General features: G+C 38.3%; 1 protein-coding gene across 2 annotated transcripts in view; it reads right to left on the minus strand.

Annotated features, from left to right (window-relative positions):
- Positions 1-16,141, minus strand: part of dnaaf11 (dynein axonemal assembly factor 11) — a 50,546-nt gene that overhangs the window by 2,201 nt on the left and 32,204 nt on the right. Inside the window, exon 12 of one of the 2 annotated variants that reach the window (XM_088085949.1) lies at positions 13,980-14,171. In XM_088085949.1, coding sequence (XP_087942075.1) covers positions 13,980-14,171 — 192 coding nt within the window. Of the gene's footprint in view, positions 1-13,764; positions 14,172-16,141 lie in introns of those variants that run through there. The other variant, XM_042497417.2, reaches the window with a different exon arrangement.

Raw genomic sequence — 16,141 nt, forward strand, 5'->3', positions numbered from 1 at the left:
CTTACTAATTTGGGGGTAATTTCTTCTCAAGTTGCTCAACTTTTTAAAAGGTAAAAAAATGTTCATATTGTCCCTTGTGCTCTTGATGCACGCACACACGCACACGCACACACACACACACACACACACACATACACACACACACAGACACACACACATACACACACACACACACACACACACACACACACACAGTTATACACTAAAAAAAAACATTACTTTGTCCAAAACACACACACAGTTGTGCATGAAGGAATGATGCTCGATGTTTTTTCATACATGATGTTAAAAGATCATTTTTCACTGTTTTTAGGATGAAATGCATTTCTGCACGATGAGATGTTACATTTGAAATATGATCAATCAAATCAAAAGAAACAAACAAACAAAACTCGTATGTAATTACCAATTAAAACACAATAAACACAGATCCAATCAATGCTTTCCAGGAAGTAAAATCCTCAATCTGACACACACACACACACACACACACACACACACACACACACACACACACACACACACACACACACACACACACACACACACACACACAGACACACACACACACACACACACACACACACACACACACACACACACACACACACACACACAGACACACACACACACACACACACACACACACACACACACACACACACACACAGACACACACACACACACACACACACACACACACACACACACACACACACACACACACACAGACACACACACACACACACACACACACACACACACACACACACACACACACAGACAGACACACACACACACACACAGACACACACACACACACACACACACACACACAGACACACACACACACACACACACACAGCCTAACAGGATTTGAGGAACAGAACAAAGCAATCCTAAAATAGATTGATTGTGTGTCACAGTGGCCTTTAGTATTTCTACTTAATCGTTGGCGGTCGGAGGATTTGACTAATTATCTGGATGAAAAACGGGCTGAAGCAGTCTGTAATTGAAAAAGCAATAATTTGACTGCGGCTGTCTGCTGCTCGGCTTCACAGCTGCTCTGACGCGCTTCACGTGGGCGAGGCGCACCGAGCTGCTGCTTCAGGTTTTCTTTTTTAATTTAATTTAATTTAACTTGATTTTATTATTTTAAAAGGAGGCGAGTTTCCAGATTTGCGCAAAACTTAAGAAATTTTAAGTTTTAAGAAAGTCTGAGGCTGTAACTGTTACTGTCTTTAACCCTTTGTAACCTGGATCAACATCACTTTTCTTGTGGTGTAAAAACATGAAGAGAAAAAAAGCAACTTGGCAAGAAAAGTTCCACAAATTTTAAGAAATTGGTAGATTTGCTAATCTATTTTTAAAAGGGCTGAGAAAAAATGTTAAGAGAACTACATTTCTATCATCATACTTATATAGTTTTAATTATTAGAGTTTGTTTCTATTTTTTTTTTTTTGTTTTGTTTATTTATTTTTAATCTTTATTATTATATTATTATTATTTATTTTTTCAGGTAATTTTCTGTAACTTTTTACATTTTATTATTATTGTAATTATTATTATTATTATTAGTAGTAGTAGTAGTAGTAGTAGTAGTAGTATCATTTTGCTAATTTTGGTTGCTCATTGCCTTCTTTTTCATAATTTTAAAAGAAATCAAGCCAATTTGCCCAGGTTTTAAAGGGTTAAGCATGTAGCAGAGACAGTAACAGTTAATATTATCAAACTAACATTTATGTCTTTGTCAGATTTGTTTGCTGCAGGTTTCTGTTATTAAAACAAAATCAAATCTTTGTTCTGAGTGCACAGACACGCTGCTGCTCCATATTCAACAGCATCACATTTAGTCAATTCTGAGTATGAAAATATATGACTGAATAAATAAATACCAAAATGAATAAAAACTAAATAAATCAATGCCTCTCTGCTCGCAGGGTGCTGCAAACCAGCCGATCTGAGACTTCAAATCGAGGCGTCGTGCATATTTCCCCCTTATTATTATTATTATTATCATCATCATCATTATTATTATTAGTATTGTTGTTGATGGACACAAAGATTTAGACAAGGAATACTCATGAATATAATACTAACAATACTAACAATAATAATTATAATAATAAACAATTAAAAATAAACAGAAAAATAAAAATATATTAATCCAAAATAAACAAATAAAAACTATAAACTACAAAAAATAATAGAAATAAAAATTACTAAAAAACAAATAATAGATTAATAAATACACAAAAAAAATTAAAAAAGGGAACTGAATAAATAACTAAAAAAGGTAATTAAAAGGCCAAAAAGCATGCCCATTATGTGGCATGTAAGACTTTTGATTATGTTTGAGACAGGAATAAACTGAACTGAGGAATATTTGTGCTGTTTTGGATTGCAGGTATTCGAGTGTTTCCCGAGCGATGCTGTAACCGAGTGACTGAGTGTGTTTCCTGCGGAGCAGACTGGTCTTTGTCAGAGTTCCAGCTGGTGAATAATTGAAGGCGTTACAGGCGTTGTGTTATATCTGCATGATGTGGCCGACTCTTGAGCGGCGCAGGAAACATGTTTTATTCATGTGCTTCATCCAACTTTCATAATACAAGGTGAGAAGACACAAAAGGAAGCGAGTGCGATGGCTGAGGAGCTCCACACACCGTAATGAAGAAAATGAGAAAAACAAAAATCACGACTTCCAGGAAGATTTGCTCAGCACAGGGGGTTTTTTTTTCAATTTATTTTCTGATTTTAATAACTTTTAAAATATTTTAGCCTCCCTCTGCTGACAGGTGGAGATGATACTGGGAGGATCACTGGAGGAAAAAGAGTTATCACAAAAATATTCTATGAAGTGAGAATATTAGTTGTCTAATAGAATACTATTTTTTTTTAACAATAGTAAACAAAGACTTTGAAACTTGAAAAACTGGCTTAAATTCTTCAAAAATTCTATAAAACTTGGGAAGAAAGCAATGAGCAAGGAAAGAAAAGATAATCCTAAAATTATTGAGAAATTAGTAAAAAAGTACAAGAAAATTACCTGAAACTTAAAAAAAGACGAAAAAGAATATTTTAAAAAAGAAGTTATTGACTTGGAAGAAGTGCTAAAAATATATAATAATTCTGCAATACAGAGTTAAAAATGTAAATTTAATAATTATATCTATAGTTTTCCACTAGTTTTTTCTTTTTTACCCAGAATCTTCTTCTAGGGTTTTTTTGTGTTTTCCCTTGACATTGTTTGCTTGTTTTTTTCTATTTTACTTAGATTTTTTTCCCCCTGTTTTTTCATTTATTGTACTTTGACTTTTTTCTATTTTTTTTCCTGTTTGCCCAGACATTTTTTCTGCAGCTTTGTCCTTTTTTTACCTGGACTTTTTTCTAGCTTTTTGATTTTGTGCACATTTTTCCCTAGATTTTTAAAAAATATTATTATATTATTATTAAAATATTTTCCAACTAATTTCTTGATAATTTGAGGAACGCTTCCTGCAAAGTTGCTATTTGCCTTTTCCCTTATTTTTAAACGTAATCAAAATCCTGAAAGCAGCACGAGAAAAGTGATGTAGCTTAACGTTTCAAAGGAAATTCAAAAGATATTATAGGATTTTTGGGGGGATAACCGGACGGTTGTGTTGTACACCTGGTCTGTAATGTGGTTGCTAGTTGAACAGAAAACGCTGCTTAAATTTCATCTCTGCTGCTCTCAGACGTCGAAGAAAAGAGATTCAGTTTCCACGAAACAACCAGACGAGCAGAGAAAAGAATCGCAGACATCAGCACTTAATTTCAGTGAAAGCGTCTTCAGAGCGGCGCGGTTCCTGTTACATGATGTCTCCCAACACTCAGCACTTTGCCTGAGACGAATCCCGAAAAACATGATCCTGAACATGAGACCTAAAACACAATCGCTGCTGCGACAAAGTCAAACCTCAGCGTCTTCCAGCCCCAAAGTTTTCACCAAAAACGCTCTGACAACAACCCAACGTGTTGGGGTGACAGGTTACATTTGCACATTATTAACCCTTTGAAAACTGGACATTACTTTCCTTGTGCTGCTTTGAGATACCTTTAACAAATATTTAACCCTTTGAAACCTGAGCAAAGTGGTATGATATCTTTCTTAAACATGGTGGGGGGGCACTGAGCAACCAGACAAGAAATAGCCCACATATTATTGCAATAAATTAGTAAAAAAAAATTTAAAAGAGGGGAGGGTTAGAAAAATTTGGAAAAAATGTCCAGCAAACTATATTTATAATTATTAGAATTTAATTATGTTACAGAAAAAAAATGGAAAAAATAATTTCCAGTTAATTTTTTACATTGTCTTCTTCCCATGTTTTTGAAAGAAATTAAGCCAGTTTGCTCAGGTTTTAAAGGGTTAAGTAGCAGATGCATTAAAAAATGTTTGTTTTCAACAGCGCTGTGGTTAAGGTGGTTGGATTTAGGTACAAAACCCACTTGGATTTGGTAGGAAAAGATCATGTTTTGGCTTAAAATACCAGATTTTGGTGGCACAAACACAAGTGTCCATGTCTCTAAAAATCCCTTTTCGTGGCACTGTCCCTGCTGGAAACACGGTGACGCGTCTCTAAAAGACACATGTGACTGCGGTTGGATAAAAGGTGGCGGTATCATTGTGAGAGTTAACCTTCATGAGTTAAACACGTGAGACCATCCTGTGATTCGGCCTCCGGAGACGCTCGCTGACTTACAGCCGTCATGAATCAAGCTGCTCGCGTCTCCAGCCGCATGAAAAATGACTCCAGCTGTCGGCTCCCACAGGATGGAGCTGCCGCTGAACTGACACTCACAGTTCAGCAGATACAACGATTCAGCATATATGCTAAAATAAACATATCAATCTCAGCCAACGCCATAAATCCACCATGTGACCTCTCTAAGCGGAGGCCTCGTCCAGAGGGCCTGCCCTCCGGCCCCGAACAGGGAAATACACCGAGCACATCTGAATGATCATAAAGTGATTCACTCTGGGAATTACTTTTGTCCTTTTAGTCTCCATAAGGTGCCAGAGACATAAAACAGCATCAAAATAGAGCTTGTTTATCAAAAAAGTGCCAGTGGAGGATCCTACAAACGTCCTAAAATCCTAGAAATGTTCTATAATCTCAGAAACATCTCAAAACTGTAGAAATGCCCTGAAATCGTCCGAAAATCCAAGAAATGCCTCGAAATACTTCAAATGTCCTAAAATCCGATAAAGGTCCTAAAATCCATGAAATATGCTAAAATTTTAGAAATTTCCTAAAGTGCTAAAGTGCTAAACTGTGACATGTTTTATCCACGTGTGGCGTAAACGAGGGCACTCGTGGGGCAGCTGCTGCATTGATTATTGATTTTCGGAACAGTTTTAGACTCTCAGAGACGGAGAGGTGCGATGGACTCGGCCGTGAGGGGTCACGTGAAAATATCGCCCAGCAAGCAGCTTTTATGACGTCTCCAAAGCATTTATTTGGGTTTGACTTCAGCGGGTGGGAGACAGTGATTGATGGTTTTGATTTAAAAGCATGTTTGTGACCTGGGGGCGTGTAGCGGGCTGAAACACGGCAAACATGGGATCAAATATCACACCAACTACAGCGCTGAAGACGTTTTCCTTTATGAAGCAGCAGCCCTGCGTGTGGAGGTGCACTCTGAAAAGGTGGTGTTTCGTTTTCTGGTGCAGGACGGGCAGGCGGTGTTATGTCGTGACCCCGGTGCAGAGTTCATTTCACCACGGCGCCGCCAGGAGAGTGACCACGAGGTCCTCCGAGAGAGGTGGGGAAGTCAGGCAGAGCAGCTTTTTAACGTAACACTGAACTAAGGTCACGTTTAGACGAGAGCGGCCTGACTAGAAACAGAAACGTTTTTCCTTTGCGTGAAACAAAAAGTCTGTGATCATATGATAACATTGTGAAAACGATCCTCGTGTACACCGATCCACAAACAGCAACCAAAACGCTGCTGCACCTTTATCAACCTTTATCAAACTCTTTGGACCAGAAAAGAAGCTCACTTTGATTCCCAACAACGAATCAAACTACTTCCGCTGCTGATCGACCAAAATTCTCCAGAATGGCTCAAAGCACCAGATTCACAGCAGCTGATCTGAGACATAAATCAGACTTCACTGTGGACAAGAGGGTTTTTGGACTGTAAGCTCTCCAAGAGGGCGAAGGGGGGTTGAAGAAAGGTGGGAGAGATGTGAGGCAAAGATGCTGCGTGAGGTGAGAGGGGGACAGGTGCCTGCGGCTGTTTTAAAATAAAAAAAGAAGTTAGTTGTTGTACTCTGGCCTCTGATTTGGCCGCTCACCAACACGGCTGGAGCCAAACTCCACGAGCTGACACAAAGCTCGCGGAGTTGGACATTGTGCTTCTTGTCTGAGTCATAACTCGGTGAAAAGAAACACATCTTAAGATTCAGTGCGACGGACGCTCGGAGGATAAAGACAAAGAAGAAATCAGACACTTCAGAAGCTGCCTGAGAATCATGATTTTAGGTTTTCATGCATTAATAGTTGTCTGTGCATCGATGGCTGCACTGCACACTGAACTGCCAAAAGCCAGTTTGTGTTAAGTCGTATTTATCTTTATATTTCTATATTGTTCCTTTAACTGTCTTATAGTGTCTTCATGTCGTGTTTATCTTTGTATTTCAGTATTTGTTATTGTATTTATTATTTTAAGGAACAGACGAGAACGTAGCAAATTTCATCTCACCGTTTTCTGCACAATGATGAGAAAACTTTCTTATTCGTCTTATCATTCTGATTCATGGCGCTTTTCATGTTTTTCTCTCATGGTTTTTAAAGTTTTTCTTGTTGCTATAGTCTGCATCGAGTCAGGTCCAACATGTTCTCACCCAAAGTCATCCCATGCTGCCGCCTGCCGTTAACTTCCTCGTGTACGTATTACGCTCTGGCGGTCCCTCTGCGTCTGCTGTGGACGTTCAGGGACGCTGATTTCCACACGGGCACACGGTGGGATGATGCTGTACGTGGTTATGTTTAGAAAACAAAAGCAAGCGCGACTAACAGGCATGTCAGCAAACACACATGCTGGCACGGATGCTTTAGCTGTTTAGATGATGAAGTCGTGCGCTCCGAGACATGACCACTGGTGCTGCTAAAAAAACCCAAAAATGCTCATCAGAGGTGTCACTTTGATTAGATTTACAGGAGCTCATGAGCACCACATTTTGTTGCATGAAGACTTTTAAAAAATAAAATATTTGAGGCCAGACGGCGCGTCTTTGGGACTCTTCTTATTGGCTTTTTCTTTGCACGATGCTGCAGCGCGAGCCGCCCATCACAGCTCTGCATCTGTCCTTGGCTGCAGCACGGGACGCTGGCCCGGCAGAGATACACAGATACACAGAAAGAGAGGGGGGGTGACTCTGAAGAGAACGGCTAAATAATTCATCCCAGAAGAGGAAGGAGGGAGCGAGCGAAGATGGAGAGTCCAAAGAAAAAAGGACAACCACTCAGGAAACAAAATGTCTCTGGATTTCCTCCCCATCAACCCTTGAAGTGTCCCTTTGATTCTGTTTTACACTCTGAGTGAGAATCAAACATCCAATCTGAATTTTCATCCCCACCAGGGATTCAATCTCCTCAACATAATTTCTGAGCTCTGTGTGCAGCGGCGCGGCGTCCTCGGAGGACGTAACCCTGCAGAGCGGCGGTATGGCGTTAATTAAGCCGAGCTGCAGATAGCTCAGATTTAAAGCCGGCAGGACTCGCAGGTTTTACTGTTTGTCATTTGGAACAGAACAACACATGCTGACATTGATACCCGGCCACAGAGGCGCTGAAACCTCCCATCAGCCCCTGGGGCAGAGCCGCATGTACAGGAATCATAGTGCAGCCAAACTATTCATCACTCAGACAGCTGTGTTAATGCCAGTGTGGAGGCTGAGCTTCAGAGGTCAGAGGTCATATAAACAAGACCTGAGTGAATCCTTCTGATACATAATGATATGTGACTGGACTAAACAAACCATCACATAGATTTATGTGGTGAAATGGTTAAAGATTTTACATTTTTACAACCTCTATTACAACCCATTAAATATGCATTTCTGTTACTTCATGTAAACAAACCACGTAGCTATCAGCTGTGCGCTTCAGATCAGACTGGAGATGTAAACACTTAAAAGATGGCGAGTAGCTGACTTTCTGTCTTGTTGGTAAGATGACCTTTTTAATTTAGACAAAAAACATTTAATATTGTGATATTTACTGGAGAATACATACAATATAACCAATAGCAAGTAATGTTAGCCTAGCTTCCTTTCAGTGATAGTCATTAACCTCAGCAGAAACTTTCAGCTTCCCAGCAATCTCCCTCCAGCCAGCTGACACTGTTTGTGTTTTTGTTTTGACTAAAATGAGTTTTGTATCAATAATTCCTCATTTTGACTTCATGAATCAGCTTCCTCCACTGTCGTGCTTTCAAAGCGAGCTACAGATAGAAACAGTGACACAGCATTTCAAGATTTTTGGACTTTCCTGGGATTTTAGCTTGTTTTTAGGAATTTAGGGAATTTCTTGGATTTTAGGACATTTCCATGATTTCAGGACATCTATAGGATTTTGGGACTTTCCTGGGATTTTGGGATTTTCCTGGGATTTCTAGGATCTTAGGACATATTTCGGATTTAAGTACATCATGAATTATTCAATAAAGGGGAAATGTATCTTGGGAGATACTAACATCATATTTTGAGGGAAAAAATCATAATATTCAGTTATTTTAGCCTAGTTTTTCTAGAATTTCAGGGCATCTCTGGTCTGGGATTTTAGGATATTTCTAGGATTTTAGGACATTTTTATGATTATAGGAAATTTGAAGGGATTTTATGACTATTATTATTTTATTTCTAAGACTGGAACATGAATTATTTAATAGTAGGATAATAGTAGGATTTAATAGAAGGATAGTGTGTTACACTTATACTTTAACATAACTTTACCAATTTGGAAACTAAAGGTCATATTTTGAAAACAAAAATCCATGAAATTCTGTTATTTTATCAGTGATAGATAGAAAATAGAAATTAACAACTTTTTCAAAATATTTATGCGTGCCAACTTTAGGGTTAAAGGGTGAGCCAGCCTCTGCTGATCTCTACTGTCTGATCATGTGACTGCTGACATGCTGGCTTTGTTTTTCTCTGCTGTCTGTCAGCCCTAAATCTGACCTGAACGCTGAAGTTGGTGTGAAAATCTTTCATCACTGAAAGATTTAAGGACTAATCAGCCAGAAATAACCACCCAGACTGTCAAAAAAAGTCACATTTTTTTCTTTCCTTGTAAGCAGCAATAAGCAACTTGGGCAACTTCAGAGATCACAAACACTGTTTGAACTTCAAAATCCAGAAATCCTGTAAAGTGTTGACAGTAAACTACAGACAGCGAGCTCGTGTTTACCATCCTGTCTGCTCTGTGATGCTTTAAACCAAAACCACCAACGAGATGAGAAACGGCGGAGACTCACTGCCGCTTCAAATGATCGAACAGACGAACATAACAAGTATACCTATTTAATTTGTTAATATTGTTACTATTAGAGGCAGTTTCTACATCTTGCTTCTCTGTGTTTTACAGGAAAACAATGAGAGTGTTCAAAAGTATGAAAAAAACTTGTGGATCAAAATAACGGAAGCAGAGAAACTAAAGGCTCCGTTATCAGTCTCAGGTTTATCCGAGTAACGGCGGAGAGAAAAGAGGAACAGAAAAGTTACGAGTCAGGTCTGTCTGAACGGCACATTCAAAACTAGTGGGACCATCCGCTGTCATGGCAACAGACAAAAATCAATGAGGCAGCGATGGCGCCCGCACAGATGAGACACAGATAACCAAGTGTCGAGGCAGCAGGTGGCTCAGAGTTTTTGTGTCTCTGGATTTAATCACAGAGGAAACAAAAATCTGACTCTGGATTCTTGTCGCAGGCTGGTTCTGATCTGATTCAACAGGAGGGAGGCTTTTTTTCTGCCTGTTTAGTGAGGTTTTTACTTGTTTTTACAGAGATAGAGACGATGACTGTGATGAGCTCACATGATGGTAAAAGCACAGACAAGTAAAGACTTAATAAATCAGAAGTTTAAACAGCTGAGTATTCGAGCTAACAATAATAACAGGTGGAAATTTTAAAAAAAGACATTGTAAATTACAGTCTTATGTTATATTCATCCCCAAATAATCAATGATCATCATCTGTGTTATCAATTAATCAATCATGTATTTGTCACATGGAATAGGTATGGGGAGTATCACAGTATACCAGGGTATTTTTCAATACTCTCATAAATCCAGGCGCTCCCCTTTCTATTAAACTCATTGTATGTAGTGCACAGCACGCATCACCAGAGTGCATTCACACTCGGGTCACATGACTCAGTAGTAGACAGGTTTTTATCGTCCCCGGCTCCGTTCGGCATTTATAGGAACACAACACCCATGTGAACACGATAATTTTGGCTCCTTAACCGACGAGATGCAATGACATGCTGACATCAATTACCCTCCATCTCCTCCCAAGCAGCTAAACAACGATCCAAATGCCACCATCATACCAAAGTACTGCGTCATCCCACCATGTGCATTTGTTGACATCACGGTAACGGCATCCCGGAGCGTTTACAGCTGACGCAGACGGATACGTAAAAGTAGACGTATGAGGCCACTGACAGAGCAGCACCATATGATGAGTTAGGATGAAAACATGTTGGTACAACTGTCACCGAAACAATAAATGCAGTTTACGGAGTCGGGATGAGCAGAGCGCCGGCTTCGATATGTGATGCTGGGAAACAGCTGCAGCATTAAACCACGGTGACATAATGATCCCAGAGTGATAATAAATACAAGTTAAATGAATTGTTAAATATCATTAATGAAGTGTTTCCCACTGGTCGCAGGCGACTCTGATAACAAATTCAGCATCATCGGCATATTTCAAATGTCAGCGTTGATGTGTGGTCTGTCGTTAGACGGAGAAAAGGACTCAGTTTAATGCACATCATGTGTTATCTTCACCGCCACATGACAGACCAGGAGGATTATTCATCAATAATTAATGAGCGAGAGCTGCCAACAGACCACCGATCAACTTCGACTGCCGACCGACTGAGCTCCGATCTGAGTCAAAGTCAGAATTATTGTTCTTTGCTCCAGAAAAGTGTAAAACTGTCATATCTCAGTGTTTAACCCTTTAAAGCCTGAATCAACATCACTTTTCAAAAGTTTTTAAACATCTGAACCCTGATCAAATAAGTTTCCTCTTAAAGAAATACAGAAAAAAAGGCAGTGAGCAACTTGGTGATCTTGAAATGTCGTGCAACTTGCAAACTTATGCAGATCTAGTAAAATATTTTTTAAAATAAAGCTTGGAAAAAACTATATTTACAATAAGAATTATGTTTCAGAATCATTATGATTTTTAAGCACTTTTTTCAGGTCATTTCTTTATTTGTTTGGGTTTTTTTTTTACTTTTCTTTCTGTTTTTTCTTTTTTTTACAAATTTTCAGGCAATTTTTCAGGCAAACGTTTTACTAATTTCTTGCTAATTTTTTTGCTTCATTTTGCTGATTGCTTCATTTTTGCTCAATCACTCTCAATTGAGCCAATCTGCTCCAGTTTCAAATGGTTAAACTTCAATATTTAAAGCTTCCACTGCCTGCCAGTTATTCACTGAAGGCAGAATTTAGTGAATTTGTAGAACTGTAAGACATTTCTAAGATTAAAGGCCTTATTTTGAACTTTTGGACATTAAGGCTTTAAGGACATTTGTGGGATTTTAGGATGCTTCTAGGATTTTAGGAATTTCTTAGATTTTGGCATGTTTTAGGATTTTAGAGCATTTATAAGAGTTTAGGAAGTTTCCAGAATTTTAGGATATTTCAAAGATTTAAGGACAATGCTAAGATTTTGGGACACTGGGGTCTTAGCTAGGACCTCTGTTCGGGGGTGTGGGGGATCCTCCACCGGCACTTTTTATGGTAAACGAGCTCTATTTTGATAATGCTCTGTGCAGTTTGGCCTTATGGACACTAAAAACAATTGTTGGTGAGCCACTTGGCCCCCTAACAGGGTCCAGATTGGGCCTGCAGGCTGTTTGAGAAACACTGCAGTGTATGCTCAAGCTTGAATAAAAAATGAATCAAATCTGAACAAAGATTAGATGTACACGTTCTCTGAACAAGCTGTTTTTCAAGAAACAAGCAACCAGGAACATCAAACTCTCCTGGAGGATTCGAGCCACGCAGTCCAAATATAGAACGATGAGAGAGGAGTGGAGCTGTCAGGAGGAAAAATGGTCCAAAGCCAAAATGATCTCTCAAGGCGCTGCGGCTGCAACGGCACTCGGAGCTGCTTGGGGAGGAGGGAGGAGAGGGTGGAGTCGTGACCTCTAAGCTTTTCGGGTGACAGCTCGGAGGAAAGTAAAGAGCGAGGAGACTCCAGCGGAGTTTCAAGGAGAGACGAGCGAGCTTCAGGATGTGTTTGGACCTGTGTCCTCTGGGCCTCTCTGATCAAAGTCTGGCAGAATATCTGTTTCTGAGCAGTGAGGAGGGCGCTCGGGAGGAGCATCACAAGAAAAAAGGAAACACAGCGGGGCGAAGCACAACGGCTTCCCAAACACTCAGATGGGCCACAGGCAACGCAGACCAAAGCAGGCGGATTGATTTTCCGGCTCTCTGCAGCGTTGCCCTTCCAGCTGCAGCTTACAGGACAAAAACCGAACATGTGCAGAAAGTAACAAAGAGAAACAACACGTTATTTTCTCCCTGAAGCTTTCATCTGTTGCTGAAGAAAAAAAAAACCAAACATCAGCGTCTGAGGAGGTTAAAGGGTCATGGACCATGGGTCAGTTCAATTAGAGTAACATTCATTTTAGTTTTCTGTAACAGCAGCAAATCACGACTCATTAACATCTACACACCGACACAAAGCTCTCCTCAAAAGCCAATCAACGCAGCGGACATCAGGATGTAATTACAATTTGTGTTTTCTTTTGCATGGTCTTCATACAAAAGTTAAGGTGATTAAAATGAAGGGGATACTTTAGGCTTTTTTTATTTATTTAAATTTATTTAAGCTTTACTTATACAGATAATCTCATTCAGACGCGGGGTCTCACTCTCAGGAGAGGAGGTACTTATCTGTAGTCAGTGAATGACGACAGTACATTTCATCTGTTTTTTTCTGCTTACATGAAGACAATAGCTCAATTAATCAAATCTATAAAATGTCGAAAAATACTTAAAAATGTCCAAAAAATGTCCTGCATTCAGAATATATATATATATGGTATATATAATATATTTATTTATGTTTTTTACATTTTTTTGTTTTTTTCCTGAGTCATTTCCTTGTTCATTTTTTGTCTTTCAGTTTTTACTTTTTACTCTTTTTTTTGGTCATCTCTTGTTAGGTTGCTCTTTTCCCTTTTTATTTTTTAAAATAAAACGAGCCAATTTGCTCACATTTTAAAAGACTGAAGTTTCCAAGAAGTGAAGGCCATGTCTGTTTTGTTTGTACCGAAAGCCCAAAGAAATTCATTAACAGGGATTTTAAAAAAGAAAAAAAAAAAAAATTATGACACTTAGGAAGCTGAAATTTTACTTCAATGAACCATCAGTCAACTAATGTTTTCAGTACTGTTCACAACTTTTAAACGGGTAGTTCACTATATGTATGTATATGTATGTATAAGTTCACCATCACTCACTGACGCTGTTATATCACACAGCTTCACTGTTTCCACCATTAGAGATTTATTCGATGTGTCATTAATTTTTCACAGATTTTGGGGGGCAGACGGTCTAATTCATTCTTTCTTTAAAACCTCATAAACGTCTGAGGAGGTGATTTTTTGTTAAAGACAACATTTTTAAGCTGTCTGCATATTTTACGTAAAAAGCTTTGGATCGAAGGTTTTAGTTACTGTTATTTCTAAAAGTCTTACATCAGCGGGGGGACGTCGGGGTCGTCCACAAACCCGTCAGAGAAGCTGCAGTGACCTGTTGTTGTCGTTGGAGCCGTTCGGGATGTTTCCAGAGGACCTTCTCGGGCGCTCTGGCGCGGTACGATGTTGGCGATGTCGAGGGCTGCGTGCTTGCTGGGGTCCACCTCCAGCCGCTCAGGGACGTTAGGTCTTCTGTGAAAATATCAGAGTATGAAACGAGTCCGAAACAATGAAACTTTCCTCGTCTTTTCAAGACTTAAGAAGGCAAAACAACTTTCTGTACGTGTCTGAGTGGAAGAAAATAATCACTGACCATTAAAAAAGAAAATACAAACATTGTTGAAAATTACTGAGGCGGGCACAAACGAGTTTTAAAACGGTTCAGTTTACATTTTGGCAGACGATTCAGGGTCCCCAATTTGTTTCTTGTGCCCACCTCAATAAAATTCTTAAACAAGGTTTTTAAGGCTGCATGGTTTGTGCAATGACATCATGGTGGTCCTTCTGTATTTTTTAAAAAATCTTTTTTCTTACTTGTATGGGTTTCATGTGGAGGCAGAAAAAAGTGTCTGCAGCACTCAGGGACAGGGACAAACTTCCCCAAGGGGACAATAAAGTGTATCGTATCATATCGTATCATATCGTATCATATCGTATCGCATCGCATCGTATTGTATCGTATCGTTAGTCTTAAAAGAGACACTGTGGAGTTTTATCGTCATTTCCAAAAACAAACCAAAAAATCCAGAGTTTACAAATTCTATTGATTTTAAACAATTGTGTAAATTAACCCTTTGACACCTGAGCAAAATGGCTCCATTTCTTTTAAAGACATCTGAAGAGTGTGATGAAAAACTCAACAAAGATTTTTTTTTTGTTTTTGTAACATAGTACTTTTAAATATATAATTAAGAGAATTATCAAAACAAGTTTTCCTGGATATATTTTGATAATCTGATTTCTTTCTAAAACATGGGAAGACGGCAATTCACAAGTGCAGAAGAATGACACAAAAAGTAGCAAGAGATTAACAAAAAATACAAGAAGGAGGAAGGAGTAAATAAAATATAGAAACAAAAAACAAAAACAAAAGGCAAACATGATTTATAAAAAGTGCTTTAAAATTAAAATAAGTCTGCAACATAATTTTTGCATGTAAATTTGGTATCATAGATATAGTTTTTTCTTGTATATTTATACATATATACATATATTTACAGTCTTTTTTTTACTTCAACACACGAAAATAAGTTTACAAATCTACTAATATCTTGCAATTTAAGTTTCTTACCAAGTTGTTCATTGTCTTTCACCCTGTGTTTTTGAAAGAAATCGAACACATTTGCTAAGAGTTCAAAGGTTTAAACAGACACCACATGTGAATGATTTTAAGGTCAAATCAGAATAAATCCCGTGTAATTTGTCGCTGTAATGACAAGGAGACGTCAAAGTTTCAGTATTTACTGTGATTGTATAAAGTCAGTGTGGGACCTGATATATGTGTGAAATATGGCTCAGCAGTGCGGCACCTGCAGACTATAAATAAGCCTGTAAGCATATATGCCCTCGGTTTAGGTGTTGGATCACATAAAGTCTCATACGTTTGTTTATCAAGGTTCCTGCAGAGCTTTGAAACAACAAATTACCAGATGTCACACACGGTGTGTTTGTGATCTCAGAGGGATAAATCCTCTCTGGGTTTCTGTTAGAAGATGTTTTTAAGGTCATGAATATCTGATGAAAGCATACTGCAAAAAGATTTTTTTAAATGTTTCATGTTAAAACTTTTACAAGATCAGAAATAAAGGCACTCTGAGCTGTGTGCTGAATAATTAATAACCTTGTTTACTAATTCTTTAAACAGACAGTTGCTGATTTTAAATGTAATTTATATTTTTTAGACACTATTTTATTTAGACAAACATTCTTATACAGCTGCTTGTGTTTCAGCTACTTTTAACTTTTTTTTAATGTTTGAAATTAAATATATTCAATTTAATTATATATATATATATATATATATATATATATATACATATATACACATATAACTTGATGCCACTATGTTTTTAGATTGAAAAAAATAATTATTTTTAATATTCTACAAGCTAAATAGATTATTTCTTTTTGATGATGACAGTCTGGGATACGTCAACGATCAG

Source organism: Plectropomus leopardus, chromosome 12, assembly GCF_026936395.1.
Source record: "Plectropomus leopardus strain MGB_pleo_1.0 chromosome 12, ASM2693639v1, whole genome shotgun sequence".
Taxonomy (NCBI): Eukaryota; Metazoa; Chordata; class Actinopteri; order Perciformes; family Serranidae; genus Plectropomus; species Plectropomus leopardus.